Source organism: Eurosta solidaginis, chromosome 1 (assembly GCF_040869045.1).
Source record: "Eurosta solidaginis isolate ZX-2024a chromosome 1, ASM4086904v1, whole genome shotgun sequence".
Lineage (NCBI taxonomy): Eukaryota > Metazoa > Arthropoda > Insecta > Diptera > Tephritidae > Eurosta > Eurosta solidaginis.
In genome coordinates this window covers 23,001,733-23,019,189 of record NC_090319.1, presented here as the reverse complement: position 1 = coordinate 23,019,189, position 17,457 = coordinate 23,001,733, and the positions used below count along the sequence as shown (strand labels likewise).

Here is a 17,457-nt window from a genome sequence, read left to right as displayed (position 1 = left end):
CTCACTACAAATATATGAGAAAATGTTTTGTGACAAAACCTTAAATTGCCCGAAGTTTTTTCAGTTGTATAGAAGTTAAAAACAATAATTATTATAATAATTATAATTATAAAAAAAATATATAAAATCCAAAAACTTCCTTTTAAAAAAATGTAAAATTCTTTTGAGATAAAATATGTTTAAAACAAGTCTAACATTTTTAAAAGTTGACCCAAATTTTTTTATGTATAAAATCAGTTATTTGAAGCAATTCCTTAATTTACGGCTGAATTCTGTAATTCAGTCTCATCTCAAGTCTCTAAATTTGAAATTTTCCTTTACGGGCCGATTCTGAGCGTTACCGGTAAAATAGTCCCCAGAACATTATGTAACCGAAAATCGTTTCCAGTTCTTTTATTCGCGATTCTGGCCAAAGTGGTAACGCTGTCATCATCGAAAAACTCACCAATGTCTGTGGCGAAATTTAAAAGTTGGTTTTCTTCGCTTTATCCATGGCGGAACGATACAAAATGGGAGCATGCGACAGCTGAATATAAACTTTTTTATTTGATTTGATACATCAACTTCCGGCGCAGTTAGATTTTGACATTCGTCCATCGAATTTACAAAAACAAAGTACATGGAATTTTTATTTATGTTTGTAGGTATGTCACCATGCAGTCACCTTGTATGGTTCCGCCATGGCTTTACCGAAAATGTGTCACTCGTAGATACGAGGTTAACAAATAAACGAAACGATGTGTATATATGTACATACATGCATAAGATTTTACGTAGTTATATTGTAATTTATTCTGTGAAAGTACATAATGTAAACAAATATATAATATATAGCAAGAGGCAACACTATTTTACTATTATCTTTACTTATTTGCGCTTACAATTCTTTATTTTTCAGTTTTGCCTTTTTCTAAACAACAGCTGTTGTTTGGTTATTTCGATGTAACCACCTACTTTTGTGGGTAAAAAATTATCCGGCTACTTTCGCGGATAGAATACCAAAAGGGTGTAAAAGTTTCCACATGATTTCGTTACCGTGGTAAAGAATGTTGTTACCACACTAGAATCGGGGCGTTAGAGACAATTTTTGTGACTTGAGATGATTTCGGTATTCAGTAAACGAAAGTCACAAAAACAATTCACCATATCAAAGAAATTCACCAAAATGACAATTTACTCATACATTGAACAAATAATACAGCATTGCATTTTGTCAACGCAATCTTGAGTGGTGTTTTGGCTGAGCTCGCTAAGACGCCGTTCACAAATTTTATAGAAAAACCCAAAGTGTGTATGTTCGAATCTCAGCGGCGCCACATAGAGTTCGATGTTTTTTTAAGTATTTTCTGTTTTTTAATTTTTTCTATGCTTATTTTAATTTGAGGAATAAAAAAAAATATATTTAAAGCGTTTTTCGCAAATAATTTTCATACTTTTTCTGAAATTTTCACGTTTGTGATCTGCCCCGGCCCAGCTCACAAATTAGTGATTGCTTTTGTGAGGCTGGAGACGCGAGACAGCTTACAGAATGGCAAATTGTCTCAAAAGTGATTTTCACCCCAAATAGTCTCTAATAGTGACTAGAGACGGCTTACTGAATTCAGCTATTAATGTATTTAATAATTTGGGAAAAATTTAAACAACGCAGAAGTGCGGGTTCAAATCTCACTCCCGGGAGAAAGGCTTTGAAAAGATTTACGGGTATAATCGAAACAGCTGTCGCCTTGTCCATCCTGATGTCACGCTGTTTACATTTTTCGCAAATTATTAAATAAATTAAATTCAAAAATTGCCTAAAATACATTTTTGCATACACTTAAAAGCAATTAAGTTAATCCCCGCTTAATTCATACAAATGGAAATTTTTTTAAAGCAACTATGTTCTACCAATAAATAATTTGAAATGGAATAACCCATTTTTGCTTTATTTTTAATTTTCAGTTTTTTATTGTTGTACCGAATTTTAATATTTGCAATCATTTGCTGCATAGTATTTGTATGCAATATTCTTTTTCAATTTTAGTGTTTGCATTTTAAATTTTTTTAAAGAGGTTATAATAAATCTTGTGAGTAAAAATTTATACGAAACTTCGTTTGATTACACTTATTTAAGTAAGTTCTTTCCTTTAAGCGTATCTATGTAAATTTAATTCATTTTACATTAATTTTGTAAGTATGTGTATTAGTTTTTGATATTAATTTTTTTGATTTTAAATTATTTGTTTATAGTATATATGATTGTTATAAGCATTTTTATTAGATTATTTTTCGATGGCTTTCAAAAAAATCCATTTATTCCAATTTCTGTCACGTAGTTACCAATGTTTTTTTTATTTCTTCGACCTAACTAAGCGTATACAATATTTGTGTTTAATACTCGCATACATTCTTGACTGTATTTAAATGTATTGTGTATTGCTAACACATCTTACCACTACATAACTAAGAACTGTCCTGTTTACCCAATTCACGTTGAATTCCACTTCAATTCTCACTCATATCTTTGATTGCTTGTAATATACGTTTAACATGACCCACTTTTACAACACCCAAGTCTTTTAGATCCCTACGGCCGAGCGTTAAAAGCTCTTTACCTCGTATATCATTCTTTAAGAAACTATCCACGTATTCGGATAGTTGCATAGTCTCTAACCAAGTGACCACTTCATCAACACTCCAATTGCTAACGGCATCACGCGTATAGGTGAGTGGTGGTTTGAATTGTGTTTGCCCAGCCGTTGAACCAGAACGCAGACGGCCCCAGAAATGTCTTGATTTACGACGGCCATCACCCTGAAAAAAAAAAATATATATATAAACTAAATGAAGACAACCAGGAGCCTGAAGCATAAATATTAATATATAAAATACCCAGAAAAAAAAAAATACTTCTTTCCGACACCTCTACATACCTCTTCGTTTGGTGTCAATGCATTGAAATAAGCACGTAATTTCCCATCGGTACATTTTTGCACCGTACACTTTTTCAATTCCATTTCCATATTCGCCAAAGCTGCACTCAATTTCGTCTCCAAATCTTCACGCAATATCAAACTATGCCCACGTACGCGCAATAAATTGCATGCATCATCATATAATTGACGCGAAGATTCAATAACCTCAACAAGTTTTGTGCGCAACGTGGGCCCCTCAAGCAGTTTGCCTTGCGGATGTATCGATTCTAAAATATCTGAAGCACGACAAGCCACCGCATAAAGATCTTGCTGCACGGAGGGATGTGAAATAATTAAGAATTTAACCCATTTCACTAAGGAGCTAACAGCCTCAATAAAGTTCAGCAGTACATAACATTCACGTTCCGAAAGCACTTCGTCCGTAGAATGCGCATGCTCGGACGCAGTCGATGATTGTTCACGCGCTATAGAGATGCTATGCTGCCGCTGCTTCTCTTGCCATGATTTCATTGATATTTCCAAATGACGATCACGGCATAACATTTGTACGCGATTTTTATGCAAAATACGTATCATGCCAGGCGGTTGTAGCCAAGCTTCACCATCCACTTGTATTGGTATCTCTTCATCACCTAAAATGTTGATTTGTACACTTTGGCATTGCGCAATGCGATGATGCTGCAAATTGATGAGACGTGAAGCAGCCATTTGTACTGAACCAAAAACAGCGACAACTTCTAATACGCGATCGTCAAAACTAGGTGGTAGAAAGATGTCATCCTTTTTGGTGGATCCCCAAAAGTTAGTGCCACCCATGAAGCTGTTTCGGTAGAGGATAAACAAGTTTTATATTACCTTTCGTAATTCAATATCTGTCACCAGCGTACTCACCTTGGTATATTCAAAATTACTATACCCTGCAGCGATGGTAATGGTATGCGCTGACCATCACATTCTAGCTGCACCCTTTGTTCGAGATTTTTACAAGTTTTCTGTAGTAGCTGCTTGGAGCCCAATACACCATACCACATATAATTTTTGGCACGCGAACGACATTTTTCTGGATGCTCTTCGCGTTTGTTGTGAAAGTCGAGCGAAATCTTTGCATCGATGCCAATACCAAAATAATTATTCATAACACATTTTTCATGATATCCAGCTAGCAGAGTTTCATCAGGATCCATAAGTGGGCTAACGGCTGCGCACAGTGTATCGGCATTGGCTAATAAACATTTGGAAATGAAGCCGGTGCCATTTGCTAGAGCTAGGGAAAGCGGGTGTAAAAAAAGGAGAATATTTTTTAATGTATTGATATTTGAAGTGGGAGTGAGAGTTGAAATGGGAGTGGCAGTGAGAGTGAGGTTATAGTCGGAGTAGGGGTGAGGTGGGAAATAAAAGTGGATGTAAGAGTAGGAGTGGGAGTGGGTGTGGGAGTGGTAGTTGAATTATACGCTACAGTAGACTAGAAGTGAGTGGGGACATGGAAGTAAGAGAGGAAGAACGGGCATGAGAATTCAACGTTGAAGTGAGATTGGGAGGGGGAGTAGCGATGGTAGTGGGCATAAAATAATAGAGAAAAAACAAGCATGTGGGAATGGGCGTGGCGGTCAGTGTGAAAGTAAGAGTGAAAGTGGTAGTAAATGAGATAGATGGAGGGTGAGCTTTCGGAATTCCAAGAAGAATAGGAGTAAGAGGTAGAAATGAAAGATAAACAAAACATTTTTTGGAATACTCACTTGGCCAATTTGGCAGCCGAACAAGTGGATTGATAATTGGCATTTTCTTAGCTCCTTCCTCGCCTGAGGCCCTGTCTCTATCCTTTTGACCTTTTTCATCACGTTCTTTATCACCACCACCGTTAGCAGCAGTACCAAAATGATCAAAACCAAATAATGCTGAACCCATGAAAAGGCTTGATTTAGAGCCTTTTAGTGTTTGTAGATTAGGCAAAGCTTCATTGGGCTGCAAAGATAGAGTTCATTAGACTTATTTCAATATACTACTTAACGTGTTTGAGAATCTAGAGAAGTATTGCACTAACTACTGTTAAGTATATAAGTAAAAGAAGAAAGAGTTTGAGAGCACAATGAGAGTAGTTCAGACATATGTAATATGTTTACAAAGGACAAACATATGTTAGTATGATCGGGAAATAATTGTTAGAATAATAGGTCGCAACATGAAATGCAATCATTGACCTATACACAGAAGGTTAGACAAAACAGCGCAGTAGTTGGCTGAGGTGGAGGTTGTATGTGAGGAAATTTTGTTTGAGTGTACAGTTTTTGATGATACTAGACTAGACAAGAAACAGAAAAGTAGTTGATGGGAAAGTATGAACATTGGTATGGCAAATGTAAATAATTGGACGCTTAGGACGCAGCAACACTTTTCAAAGCTTTCGAGTATTTACATACATGTACATGACTGACACAAATACTACTAAACAGAAAGGCTTGGTTGATTAATATACAAAAAAGGAAACAATTTTGGGCCTGGCTTCAATTAAAAATTTATCACGGTATGGGATAATGCTGCCAATTATGCGTAAATACATGGTTGAGTCAAAATGAGCGCAAACAGACACCAAGCACATTATTTACAGATATCTAGGATCGTCCACATATGTGAAAGCTTAATCAAGTTTTTAAAAGTGGAGAAGTCAAGAGAACTGCTGCATATTCACATATGTAAAGTGTATGCTCTTATAAGTAACATGACATTGTTAAATGGTGCCATGTCAATGTTCTTTAATTTAAGCTTCAGAAAAGGTTAAAAGGATCAATTAGCATACGAATCAAGTTATTATATAACATATACAACAAGCACCCATTTTGACTACGTTTTTCTCTTACCAAAGGTATAAGTGGCCTTATAAGAGCTAATGTAGCTAAACGTATATCCGGTTCAGCCACCATAAAGAAACGAAAGCTCGCAAATCCATACGAACGTCTAGATATAATGCGTTTCTTTGAACTCTTTTTCTAAAAGCGGAATCATAGCGAATTGTAAAAAAATACAATATGGCTACAGTGACGAATACGAAAGTAGCAGTAGCAATTTGTTTTGAAATCAAATTTCGTCAATTAAACTGTTTTTTTTTTTTTCGAAAATTTATGAACAAATTTCATTGAGTTTAGTAAGTGTACTTATGCAGACCAATATAAGACACATTTGCGAAAAATTTCAAAAAATCGAGAATAAATTAGGAAAATTTCAAATTTATATTTAGATCTGTCAGAGTTTTCTAGAGTGTTTGGTTTTGTAGCCCAATCAATTTAAATCTAATATAAACAAATGTTTTAAATATCTCAAAACTCGTACTGCTTTTTGAATTTTTTTTCTGTAGGGAGTTTTATACTTTCTTCCATATGAAGGGGTCATAACTTTATTTTTAATTAAAAAAAAAAAATATGGTAACAACCTTCACAAAAACACGCTTGCGAAAAATTAAAAAAAAATCGAGAAAATCTCAAAGTTCTTGTTAAGATCTTTAAGAGTTTTCTAGAGTGTTTGGTTTTGTTGCCCAACCAATTTAAATCTAAAAATGTTAAAAATCTGATTGATAATTGAGCTGCGTACTCGAAAAATTTACGAAAATAAAAAAAATGTTTTCGAAATTTTCGCTAAATATTCTAAAATTTCCGAAATTTTGTGAAATTTTTCTTTGAGTTTTGATCTATGCAAAATAAATACCAAAAATATAAAAATACAAAATTTATGAAGTTTTTTCTTAAATTATGGAAAAGAAAAACTGAATTGATGAAATTTGATTAAAAATTGGCACTGTTATATTCGTGTACGCTACTGTATATATATATGTAAATGCGCTTAAGTTATTCGAAAATTTGTTTGTTAAGTGAGTGTGTGTGCAAGTAAGTGAGTGTATTTTAAATATATAGAAAATCATTTAAAGATATTATAATTATATGTTTATTTATTGCATAAAATTGTATGTGACTTTATAAAGCCTGATTTATGACTAATTTAGGTATGATTTGTATGATTTAGTATTTATGTATTTAAAGGAGATTATAATTTTGAAATACATACCAATTGATTTTGCTAAATTTATATTATTTGATATTTTAGTTTGTGGCAATTGGATTTTAATAAAAATATAAAAAATTAAGTAAATTATTGTTGAAAAATTATGTGTTAAACTTAATGGTCCTTAATGCACTTTAATGTATATTTTAGTAATAGCTATTCTTGTTGAGCGTTTTGGCGTATTCACAACATATTCCAAGAACTGTAGTTAGGTGTAATAAGTGTTTATTTATGCTATGTGTTTCAAACCAGCATACCTGTTTTACAAAGTAGCGTGATAAATCGATCTGATGTAATATGACACTATCAGTTTGTGATGCTGATGGAAATTGATGTGATGTAAAATAAAATGACAAGTGATATCAAACGATATTGCATGGAAAGGTGTGACGTGGCTTTAAAACATGTGGTGTGCCATTAAAAGATGTGATGTGAATTCATGTTATATTAAATAACTAAGACTGAAGAGATAGGCAACATCAAACGATATGATATAAAATGCTGTAATATGAGCCTACTTTTTTTGACAATATTTATATTTACTTCTGATATATTTTGAAACACGATAAACAATAAAAATAAAAGGTTGATAAAAAAATAAGAAGATTAAGAGCTAGAGTTTCTTTACGAAAAAAGAAGTCATTATGCATTTTGATTTTAAATTGGCATAGTAAATTTGAAATTATGTTATATACGTTTTTTGTTTTTTTTTTTTTTTTAAATAATTTTGAATTTAAGTTATGGAACAACTAATGCCTCTTCCATAAAGTCGGATGCTTAGCATTATATCTCCTGATTTATCTGGGCTACCTCCCCATGATATTCCCTCTAACTTCATCTCAATTATTGACGAAAGTATTCCCATTAATCTTTCATCATTGACAAAGTTTATAGCCGCGAGGGGAGTAGCTCATCGCTTGTATGATTTCTTAGTTTTGAATTAAAATTTTTGGATTACCTAAATATTGCAATACTAATTTTTTCCTGATACAATGCACTGTGATATAAATACGCCATGATATAATGCTGATATTTGACATTTTGTGGTAAGTGTTTTTTTATTTTGTGGCATGACAATATGTTATGCTAACTACATAATGTGAGTAATGCCATTTGATCCTAAATAATGGCTTGCGGTGTATTTGCAAGAGTCTTATCGCATATGATATAATGTATAACCAATATGATGTGATTGTCTGTTCATATTACGATATGATGTCATTTATAATACAGTGATGTGATGTGAAATGTTTTGTGGTATGTTTTAACAAACCTAATCATGATAAAATGATATATTATGGTATAATATTTTTATATAACATGGTGTTGAATCACAACAACATCATTTGAGACCATAACAGACAGACTATGTGGACTTTTTAATAAAAATTTGAATTATTGTAGAAAATTAAACACTTGTGGTCTCTAGGCCACTTTCATAATAGGGCGTGATATTTATGATATTATGATACTATGTTTATTTTATTTAGATATCATAATATGATGAACTTATAATTATATAAACGTTATTTATTTGTTTTATTATAGATACAGCCAAAAATATTGTGAGCACTGTAAATCAATCACTTGTAGGTAATTAATTACACTTATTATTTAAGAATTCATGAGCTTAACACCGGCTTTTATTACTTTAATTAATAACGTAAATAATTACTTTCAAAAAAGTCACTCAATCACACCCTCTCTTTCTGTCTCTCACTATTTTTTTATTAACATCTGCTATAATCTATCATCCGATCGAAAGATCTATCGAAAATATTTCTGATGTTAGGGTTGGTTCTGATACAGCTAATTCCTTGGACTTTGGCTCATTATTGGTATCGGAATCAGATATTATTATTGGCATCTCGTCCTTACAATCTTCTTTAAAAAAAGATACTGATGGGCTGTCTTCTTTTTTGGTTAAAAAATGTTGTAGTTCGCTATGCGTAACGTTGTGCCATATCTTTAATATGTCATTATCCACTGGCGTTTTCATTGATCGATGGAAATTGGCTTCTATTACTCCAATCTTCAAGTCTGGAAATAAGAGCGAGGTAGCAAACTACAGGCGAATCTCTAAACTATCAACCTGTTCAAAACTGTTTGAGAAAGTAGTAAAGGAGAAGTTGGCTTTTGCTATTAAAGGAATAATCGATCCATGTCAGCATGGGTTTGTTGCGTGTCGTTCAACAGTGACAACCTTAGCTGTTTTTTCTCAATACTGTGTTTCTGCTTTTAAGGATGGGTATCAAGTTGATACTATATATACAGATTTCTCTAAAGCGTTTGATACAGTGTCCAACAAAATACTTCTTCAGAAATTTGAATACATTGGTTTCCATTCAGCTTTTCTGTCATGGTTAAAGTCATACCTGACAAACCGAATTTTATTTGTTGGAATTGAGAATATGAGGTCCTATGAGTTCTTGGCAACCTCTGGGGTGCCACAAGGTAGTATTCTCGGTCCAATCTTACTTGTTATCTTCATTAATGACGTCGGCTTATATTTAAAGCATTCAAATTATTTACTTTATGCTGATGATTTAAAACTGTTTAGGCGTATCACCTCTGTATCTGATGCATTGCTCCTACAGAGAGATTTGGATGCTCTTAATGTGTGGGCTTTTAATTATGCGAAGGATTTTAAGGACCCATACACTAGGAGTATATTGTATAATTCATTAGTGCGATCTAAATTAGAGTACGCCTCTATCATATGGAATCCCATTTACAGCACATACTCCGCTAGAACGTAAATTCATTCGATCTGCCCTCCTACCGCTTCATTTTGTTAAGCCCCTACCACCTTATATAAACAGGCGCATGCGTATAAATGTTATGCCACTGCATGTCAGACGTTCAGTACAACATTTAATATTTATTTACGATATTATCTCTGGTACTATTGATTGCTCAGCTCTGTTGGGGCAGTTACATTTTCTAGTTCCTAGTAGATCTCTACGCTCTCATAATATATTCTACGGTGAAGTTCTGAGAACCAATTACCTTAGCTTTGCCCCTCTCACAAGAGGTCTCGAAGAATTTAATAAAATTTCTAGAATGCTAAATCTTGACTTTGCAATGCCCAGGCCTATGTTTAAGTTACGGATTGAGTCTTACTATCGAGAAAATTTATCTCATCCTTGAATTAATTTAAGTTATTTAGTTTTAAGTTAATTTGCAAACTTGTACATCTAGTCAGTAAGGTTTCTGCCATTGACTCAATAAATATGAATATGAATATGAAAAGGACAATTGCTTGTGTAAGTGGTTCTTTAGCAGAGTTTTACGGCAATACAAATTAAACGAAAAACTCTTTACCGCTCAATGAATTTTAGTGCTTTTATAATACATATGTAATAGTTTTTCGCTTTCGATGCGCTTGCTACTGCTTTTCCCATGCCTGTTCTCTCCACTAAATGTATATAAATTATTTCAATATGTATACATGAAACTCTTACCTTGAATAAACTGCCACAGCTGATACGTCGACTGGCAGCTGGTGATGAGCTCAAGAATTTCGTATGCTCTGGATCCAAACTTAAGCAATTTGGATTATAGCCCGAATGTCGACGATCTTTCTCTGCATGTTCACGCACTGTCAAACTTGTTGTTGCATGACTTGAATGACGTCTCAACTCCATTGGTAGCATACGTGCGGCCGTTAATAAATTAGTTGCTGATGCTGCATTCACTGGTTTAATTGCATCTCCACGTAATGGTGTTGGTGGGCGCACAACTACACTTATCTGTGGATAGTTTGGATTTACATCATCAAAGGATTCTTTCTTACACGACTCATCAAAAGTTATGCGCTTTACATCTTGTCCGTGTCCTGATGATTTTTTCGGTGATGATGAGCTCAATGCTGAGCCAAGTGTTGTTGTTGTTGTTCTTTTTGTGGTGGCTATTGCTTGTTGCTCTTGATAGGGATGTAACGATTGAGGCTGAGGTTGTAAGGAATCACTTAAATCTAATGTTGCAGTTGTTGTCGTTGTCGTCTTCTCATTATTCTCCTGATCAAATGTCTCTACATCGCATATTTCAATCTTTATTGCTGTATGTGTTGTTGTTGTTAGTTCGTCCTTAGATTGTTGTCCCCTCAGGTTAGTTGTTGTTGCCGTTGTAGATGATGCGTCAGTTGAAATTTGTTGTTGTTGTTCATGTGTTGTGAGTACAGAGGGCTTAGGTTTACGTAGGGAGTTACGCTTTTTGGGACGCTTTTGAGGAATACAAGTTAAATTCGGAATCGTTTGATAGTTTGGTCAAGTGTTTTGTTTGTTTGCAGTAGGTAAAATATGTAAGAAGCCAGCAATTTTGAAAAAAAAAAAACACAAAACAAAAATAAACAGCAAAAAGAAACAACATTGTTGTGGTTAAGCATTTAGCAACGCACATACACCGTCAACACCATTTAAACAACGTACAAGTGCAAGTGCACCTAACTTTTTAGTAAATATATAGCTTTATATTAAATTAGTTATAAATAATAATGAAAGTACAGTTATTCACAGTAAAAATGGCAGATACACCTTCTATTGCAACTAAACTTTTTTCTACAAATGATTTTTTCATTTGACTTGTTTTTGTGAAGTTATATGGAAGGTCGATTTGTTTTGATGATTTTCCAATAGGGTGCTTAGTTGAGGCATATTGGCATGATTTACCGTAATACCTAGTAAAATTTTTTTAAAGGCAAGCCGGCTTAGGCTTTGTATACCAGTTTTCCTCTTTATGGCTCAATACCATATGACAAGGCATGAAATGATGCGAGTTGCAATAAGTGTTATCATGTGATATTTTATGTGCACAAATAACACGATGTGAAACCATATTGAGTAATAATATTGCTATATTTGATTTTTTTCAAAGATGTCAGAATGCGGGACGTGGTTTTTATAGGATATACTATTGTATTTTGGGAATTTCTGATTATTTTGCACCTTCTGCTATTGTTCGAATCGCTGAACTGTCGAATAAATAACTCAAGTATTCAGTATAGCAATATCTCTTTTATTTACAACTCTACTGTAGTAGTAGTACTTTACAGTACTCGCTTGCTAAAATAAAACTGACCGATTATTCCTCAGCTTACGCTGCTTTTATGCTCTCTGTTTCCTCGCTCGGATATGTCTCCTAAGGTCTAGACTTTTCGCAATAAATTGGTACGATATAATTTCAAAGAATGTGATGATCTATATTTATCAGATTTCGATTTTGAGTAAACTCTTATTGATTTGGTAGAGCTTACCATATTACAAAAAAATTGCTTGCAAAGTGATAGATCATGATTTTTTTTATAATAGTGATAAAATCGATATCTTTAGGCTACGAAACGGTGTGTTTTAAACGATGTGAGATATTAAGTAATATGATATGATTTAAAATAATTTGATGTTTTATTAATTTATTTTTTTTTTATTGGTCGTGATTACTTGATGTGATATCAAGGCGGCATATGTAATGAAGAGGGCGATTCGAAGACGAAGTAAAAAGTATAGCACCCGGTAAGTATTTTTACAGTAAGGATCACGGTACCAGTTTGAGTTACGGATAGAGGTACGGTTTCGGGTACTAAGACTACAGTTACTGTTGTAAGGGTTAAGCTAACGCGAGCTGAGCCGGATACAAATATGGTTATGTTTACCGTTGCGGTTACGGTAAAGTGTAGGGATACGGTGATCGTTAAGGTAACGCTTACCGTCATGATTATGGTTCCTGTTATGGATACGGTTACGTATAAATACGGTCATCTTTACGGTTGAGGTTACAGTTGCAGCGACGGGTTCTGTAAAATATACAGTTTTGATTCGTGTTGGCTTAGGGTTCCGTTGCCGTTAAAGATTGGGTCAAGGTTTGTGTTATGGCTATGACTACGGTTACGCTTACTATAACATGTATTGTAACATTTTAAAATATCATTGTTAGTTTAGAGAGAACCCAAAACGACGGAGGAAAAGAAGTAAATGTGAAGAATATCAAACAGAAGAAAAGGAGGAAAAAAGAAAGAAGATTAATAACATGGTCGATAATGACGTATATAATAATAAAGATGTTAATGATTTTAGCAACGGTTGCGAAGCCACGGCAAGGCAAGAAAACAAGAAAAGGGAAAGGAGGGAAGGCAAAGCAACAGAAGTGAAAGGAAAAGAAAAAATGTAAGGCGGGAATGAAACCGGACGGCGTGCCATCAATATGTTGTCGAAATGTTTACGGTTGTTATCGACGCAATGTGGACATTCCATCGGCAAGTTATCGTTTTGTTATAGGTATGGTAACGACGATGTATAGACGAGTTATCGATTTGTTATTATAGGTTAATATAAATATGGTATGGACAACACAGGTCTCGATGATTTGTTAATTTCTGGCCAACGAGTTATCAGATTTATAACTACTCACCATAAAGAGATCGTCGATTATTTATCGAGAATTTATCGACATAATAAATGAATCGATTAGTTCTCCAAGTGTTACAAATTTAATATCGAAAAGTTTTCGATTTGTTTTCGAAAATTAATCGTCGCATTTGAGAGTTATCAATTACTTATCGAAAAATTGATCGATAAGTTAGCAACAAGTAACCGATTTGCTATTGAAAAATTTTTGATTTATTATCGGAGTGTTACGAATCGCTTACATTTATGTATCATTTATCGAAAAATTATCGATTAGCTATTGAAAAATTATAGATTTGTTATCGGTGTGCTATTGATTTGTAATTGACAATGTATCGGTAAAACATCCATAAAAAACACATGAGACATCCGTCGTAAAAGGCGATAAGAAATCAATAACAATAACTCGATGTTAAGCTCACTTTGAATAATAGGCCGATAGTAAAACCAAAACTGGTCGATATCGGGTGTTACCGATAAAATGCCGACGAAGCTCTTCTCAAATAGCCCCAAACTAGAAACTTTATTCATATTTTAAACATTATCCCATTGTAGCTGTGAGTAACTGTATATGTACATACATAAACACACTTAACATACATATGAACCTTAAAACACATACACTACTTACCTTAAAACTTTGACGCGCTATATCATATCCCTCTACAAATTGCGCCAAGCTACAATATTTTGGTGGTTCGCGCATCTTTTGATCATCACAACGATTATCAATTTCGAAAACAATATTTTCAAAACCAAATTGTTGTGAATTTTCATCGCTATCCATACGCGCCAACTGTGCATAGCGTGGTGGTGATGAATTGCGACGTATATCACGTCGTTTTACACTCGTGTTGTTGTTGAATGATTTTTTTCGTATCGATTTGTCTGGTGTTTGTCGGGTGTCTGAGCAAAGTGTCGTTGTATCATCGGTTATGGTATTATCCTGCAAGGCATATGTAATATCGTGTCCCAACACTGAACTTATATCGTCCATAAGCGATTCGCCTGGCATGGGTTCGGTTTCATCACTCGTTTCGGGTGAGTCGATATGCGTGAAGGAATTTGCATCAAAATTCTATGTAAGTGAAGAATTATGTACATCGGTTGATGTTTCGTTTTCCTCAATGAACTTACCTGTATAATATCTCCCAAACGTAATGGACGATCAGACTCCTGCTGTTCAAGTTGTCTATCGAATATCTCCGAAGCTACGCTGCATTCTTCATCCCCAATAGCCGATAGAACATCACTCGCTTCGCCAACAGGTAGCTCATCCGTAGTTGATTGATCGTGTTCCTATAAAGAATAATAAACATAGGTAATTATCATTATCTGACAATATATATCGACCCAATTGGCACATGCGACAGTTGGTCGTACGTTACGTACAGTGTTTACATCTGTATCAATGATTGTTATACATTCGCTTGTGTATACATTTGGGGTTTTGGGGTTTGTGACTACATCACTGGGTACCTGAAGATGACTAACCACATTTTCGCAATCTTTTTCCACTGCTTTCTCTGTATAACCTCCCTTTTCATAATCTATGCCAGCTTGTAAATCTTGTTGCTGTTTTTTTTCCTTGTCCAATTCGCGACTCATATAATAATTTCGTTCGAATACCTCAATTGGGCGAAAATCTGATAGTGGGTCTACAATATGTTCACTCGTAATTATTGGCACACTGAGAAAATCAATTTTTCGTTCTGTAGGCGAGTTCAAATCAGTATTATCACCGACCAGCGGTAAACGATTGTTGTGATCATCGATGTTAGCGCCACCACTCAATGACAATCTACCAACACGATAAACAATTTCGCTTTGACCATTTTGTCCGCATTCCTCAATTTCTTGTATAACTTCAGGTACGCCCGAGCTACGGCGACTATCGGCAAATTGGCGTGGTACTGGTAGACTAATTGAATTAAAAAAAGTATCATCTGTTGAGTCGCGTCGTGTATCAGGCAGTGGTGAGATGCATGTTAGACGTGAACATTCCATTGTTGGTGAAATTATATTGATTGGTGGTATAATGGGTAGTGGTGATGAGCATGGCGTTGATTCACTTGATGCGTTGGGCATTTTGAGTGCCTCAAATGGTGTTATGGAAAGTTTTCGTTGATAACGTTTGGGTCGTCCGGGTTCAGAGTGTTCGACCACATTGTACATGGCACGTTTGACGCTATTTGCGCGACATTGTAACGACTCACGTTCTGTGTTGTGTAATGTGCGGCTATTGCGCCTTTCATTGGTATTTAATTGATCCTTTTCAGTTTTTTCAATTGATATGTTTGGATTACTGAAAGAAGTATATATATATTTATGTAAGCAAATCTTTAGTTAATTGTCAAATTACGTAAAAAAATCTATGATCAAATATGTAAATATGTTGTAAGGAATATTTTTATCATATTCACGTGTTTCATGCGGTTGAACTCATATTCAGATCTAACAGTTTCAGCAAACAAGTCACGTTAGATATCTACCTATCATACATTGTGCTACTGAGCTGCACGGAAATACATATGTAGTGATTTCTTATGATATGACATAAAATGATGTGACATGATATCGTATGATATTATAATATTATTGAATGCATTATGAAATTCTATGAATTAAATGTAATAAGATTCGAACTGATGGCAATCTGGGTGATCGTCACAGACCAGGCGAATGGGTTCCGTGTCCGAAAATATTTTTATTTTAAAAATTTTCGTGCCGTTTATCGTTATGTTTCGGTACCTCCCCTCAATTCTGATAAGCATTTCATGTTTCTATAACTTCCATATATTCCTGCTCATAATCTGGCTTCTTCTCTTCCTCTTCATCGATCACTTTCTACTTCTTACTTTACCTTCGCCTCCATTTTTTTCAGTTTCCCTATAACTCTTCCTCTCTTTCGTGCAGTGAGATGTGATTGGATGTGATCGATAGTAATTGCTGGATTGACGTGATGATATGATTAAATGTCATATACATTGTAACGTAAATAAAAAGGCGAAGTTTACTATCATACGTTGTTTATGATTAGAAATGGAACAACGCGATATAACATGCTGGAATTTTATGTGACAACAAATCAAATTAAAGGTTATTAAGGATATCAGATTTGGTTTCGAGACTAGAGTTCTGGAGAGAACGAAAATCGAAACTGATGATGGCACAACACCGAAACCGGTTTGTCTCGAAACCAAATATGACAAGGGATGACGGAAAATAAGTCAGATATGATATCACATGACAGTTTATTATGGTATTTGACACCTTCTATTTTTATAATACTATCCGATATGATATGAAAATAAGTGATAAGATACAACTTGTAATATACATATGCTAATTAAAAGATCTAATGGCGTAAGATATGATATCAATGTTGGTATATTATATCATAGGACCGAAGCTGATTTGATATGACAATTAGTCATATAAGAATGTGATTAACTAGAAAAAAGGACAGACACCTGGAATGAATCTGAAGGAATACTTACTTGGGTGAGTTTTTTTATTTTTTATTTAAGCTTTGAAAAGAAGAACTGGGTAAAACGCATGGACAACTTCAACATAAACTTGGTTGAATACACCGCGTTGCAACACCTACATTAAAAAAATTCTTATAGCGAGTTGATGTACTATCTCATTGTGAACAAAAATCGTTGAAATAAAAGGAACATTTTGTTAAGACGAATGTGGACAAAACCCTTATGAGGGCTAAATATAGCGTACCATTTTCATCTTATACATACAAACGAAAATTTACTCAATCTTCTTGCGTATGTGAACCAAGAAAATATGACATCGCATGACATCGTATATATAAATGACCGAAACTAATACCGAAATGGAAACCCGAAATCAAATTTGACGGAAACTGGACCGAAACTGATTCAAGAATCGAAACTGACTTCGAAGTCGTTAACTTAAGTTGGAACCAAGCTGTAGTAGAAACAAGTAACGGGAATGCAAGTCTGAACCAGAACAGAAAGCGGCACTCAAACCCGAACATCAGCCCAAATCAAAGCCGGAACCGAAACCGGTACCAGAACCAAAACCGGATTGAAACCTGACCTAAAAATTTAAGC

At 34.4% G+C, this 17,457-nt stretch overlaps 1 protein-coding gene across 4 annotated transcripts in view; it reads right to left on the bottom strand.

Annotated features, from left to right (window-relative positions):
- Positions 1 to 323: 323 nt before the first annotated feature.
- Positions 324 to 17,457, bottom strand: part of LOC137250171 (diacylglycerol kinase eta) — a 207,883-nt gene continuing 190,749 nt past the window's right edge. The window contains exons 5-13 of one of the 4 annotated variants that reach the window (XM_067782566.1): positions 14,759 to 15,671; positions 14,504 to 14,665; positions 13,998 to 14,444; positions 10,790 to 11,188; positions 10,430 to 10,717; positions 4,652 to 4,877; positions 3,807 to 4,179; positions 2,913 to 3,735; positions 324 to 2,793 (exon numbers count right to left, since the gene is read on the bottom strand). In XM_067782566.1, coding sequence (XP_067638667.1) covers positions 2,485 to 2,793; positions 2,913 to 3,735; positions 3,807 to 4,179; positions 4,652 to 4,877; positions 10,430 to 10,717; positions 10,790 to 11,188; positions 13,998 to 14,444; positions 14,504 to 14,665; positions 14,759 to 15,671 — 3,940 coding nt within the window. In that variant the 3' untranslated portion in view covers positions 324 to 2,484. Of the gene's footprint in view, positions 2,794 to 2,912; positions 3,736 to 3,806; positions 4,180 to 4,651; positions 4,878 to 10,429; positions 11,189 to 13,997; positions 14,445 to 14,503; positions 14,666 to 14,758; positions 15,672 to 17,457 lie in introns of all 4 variants that reach the window. The other 3 variants (XM_067782561.1, XM_067782581.1, XM_067782573.1) reach the window with 3 other exon arrangements.